This window comes from Olea europaea, unplaced genomic scaffold (assembly GCF_002742605.1).
Source record: "Olea europaea var. sylvestris unplaced genomic scaffold, O_europaea_v1 scaffold25409, whole genome shotgun sequence".
Classification (NCBI taxonomy): domain Eukaryota; kingdom Viridiplantae; phylum Streptophyta; class Magnoliopsida; order Lamiales; family Oleaceae; genus Olea; species Olea europaea.
In genome coordinates this window covers 1-1,586 of record NW_019243677.1, presented here as the reverse complement: position 1 = coordinate 1,586, position 1,586 = coordinate 1, and the positions used below count along the sequence as shown (strand labels likewise).

Below are 1,586 nucleotides of genomic sequence, written 5' to 3'. Positions count from 1 at the left end.
TATATTATATTTCTATAATTTTTGACAACTTGATGTGAGGTTCGTTCTTTATCGCCTTGTGATCGTGCCTATAGAAGGAGAACTGACTATGAGTCATATGAGTTTTATCTTGAAGTCATGTAGTGCCGAAAGCACCCGCACGAAGGAGAAGCAATATGACTTTAGAACAGAGTATTCGACGTGACTTCCAAGGTTTGCTTTCTTTCTAACTCTTCTCTACTTAAATTTTATGTTCATTTTATTATTGAATTCTTATGGTTATGATTATAGTTGAATTATATATAGTAAGGTTATGCTTATTATGATAAATATTTACACACAAATCACCAATTTTCCCTGCAAGGTCCACTTATAAACACATCAAGACTCTTGAAGGTTGTCAAACCAGGACTTCTAGTTCTGCAAAATGGCACTAATGGTGTCATCGTATGGTCTTCTAACACATCACAACCTATGAAAAATCCTGTCCCAAAATTGTCGGACTCGGGAAATCTTGTTGTGACAGATGTAAACAATGAAGACCCAAGGAATTTCCTTTGGGAGAGTTTTAATTATCCAACTGATACATTATTACTAGGAATGAAGTTTGGTTGGAACTTTAAAATTGGTCATGAAGTGTATCTATAGTCATGGAAGAGCAAAGATGATCCGTCTTCAGGAGATTTTACATATCACTTGATCCTACCGGTTATCCACAACGTGTCTTGAGGAAAGGTTCGGATGTGAAGTTCAAAAGTGGACCTTGGAATAGACTCCACTATAGTGGGATGCCAAACTTGAGGGTCTTTCCTTTTTACAAATACAAAGTAGTTTTAAACAAAAATGAGGAGCACTTTACTTATGAGCTCCTTAGCAGATCAATTATTTCAAAGGTTACATTGACTAAGAGTGGTGTTTCACAGTGCTTGATCTGAGTTGATATAATGCAGAGGTGGGTGGTCTACATTTATTCTCCATCAAATAACATAGATTATGTGGCGCATATGGTAGTTGCAATATCGCAAATTCTCCGATTTGTGGATGTTTAGATAGATTCTTGCCTGAAGATCCAGATGGTTGGAGAAGGAAAAATTTGTCGAATGGGTCCATTCGTAGAACTCCCTTGAATTGTACAAGTGAAGATGTAATTCTCAAGTATTCTGGTATTAGGTTGCTAGATGCGGTATTCCAGATTTCACACGAGTATGACACTCGAAGAGTGCAAGGTGGTGTGCTTGAAGAATTGCTCTTGTATGGCTTATACTAAGATATAAGCAAAGGGGAAAGTGGATGCCTACTTTGGTTTGAAGAACTAATTAATTTAAAAAAATTACCCATAGAAGGACAAGGTATCTACATTAGAATGGCTTCTTTTGAATTAGATAACAATATTAGCAGACTTACTGTAGACTCGAAAGGAAAGAGAAGAAAAATATTGATAATGAGTTTGACATCATCCATGGGAACTGTTCTGCTAAGCCCGAGCTTGATGTTATACTTTTGGAAGAGGGAGAAGAATATTCCGAAGGGAAGAACAGGAGGTAAGCAACCTCTGCTATTTCATGCTGAAGGAAATTAACGAGAATAGCAACTACAACATAATAAAC

The 1,586-nt window shown here is 36.6% G+C and overlaps 1 protein-coding gene across 1 annotated transcript; it reads left to right on the top strand.

The window, feature by feature from the left end:
* Nucleotides 1-123: 123 nt before the first annotated feature.
* On the top strand, nucleotides 124-1,520 carry LOC111382637 (G-type lectin S-receptor-like serine/threonine-protein kinase At4g27290; the record flags this gene model as incomplete). The annotated part of the gene is made up of 5 exons (XM_023006660.1): nucleotides 124-192; nucleotides 290-617; nucleotides 659-901; nucleotides 991-1,230; nucleotides 1,389-1,520. Coding segments are annotated over 5 exons (1,012 nt in total), but the record flags the coding sequence as incomplete, so codon positions are not given.
* Between the last annotated feature and the right edge of the window lie 66 nt (nucleotides 1,521-1,586).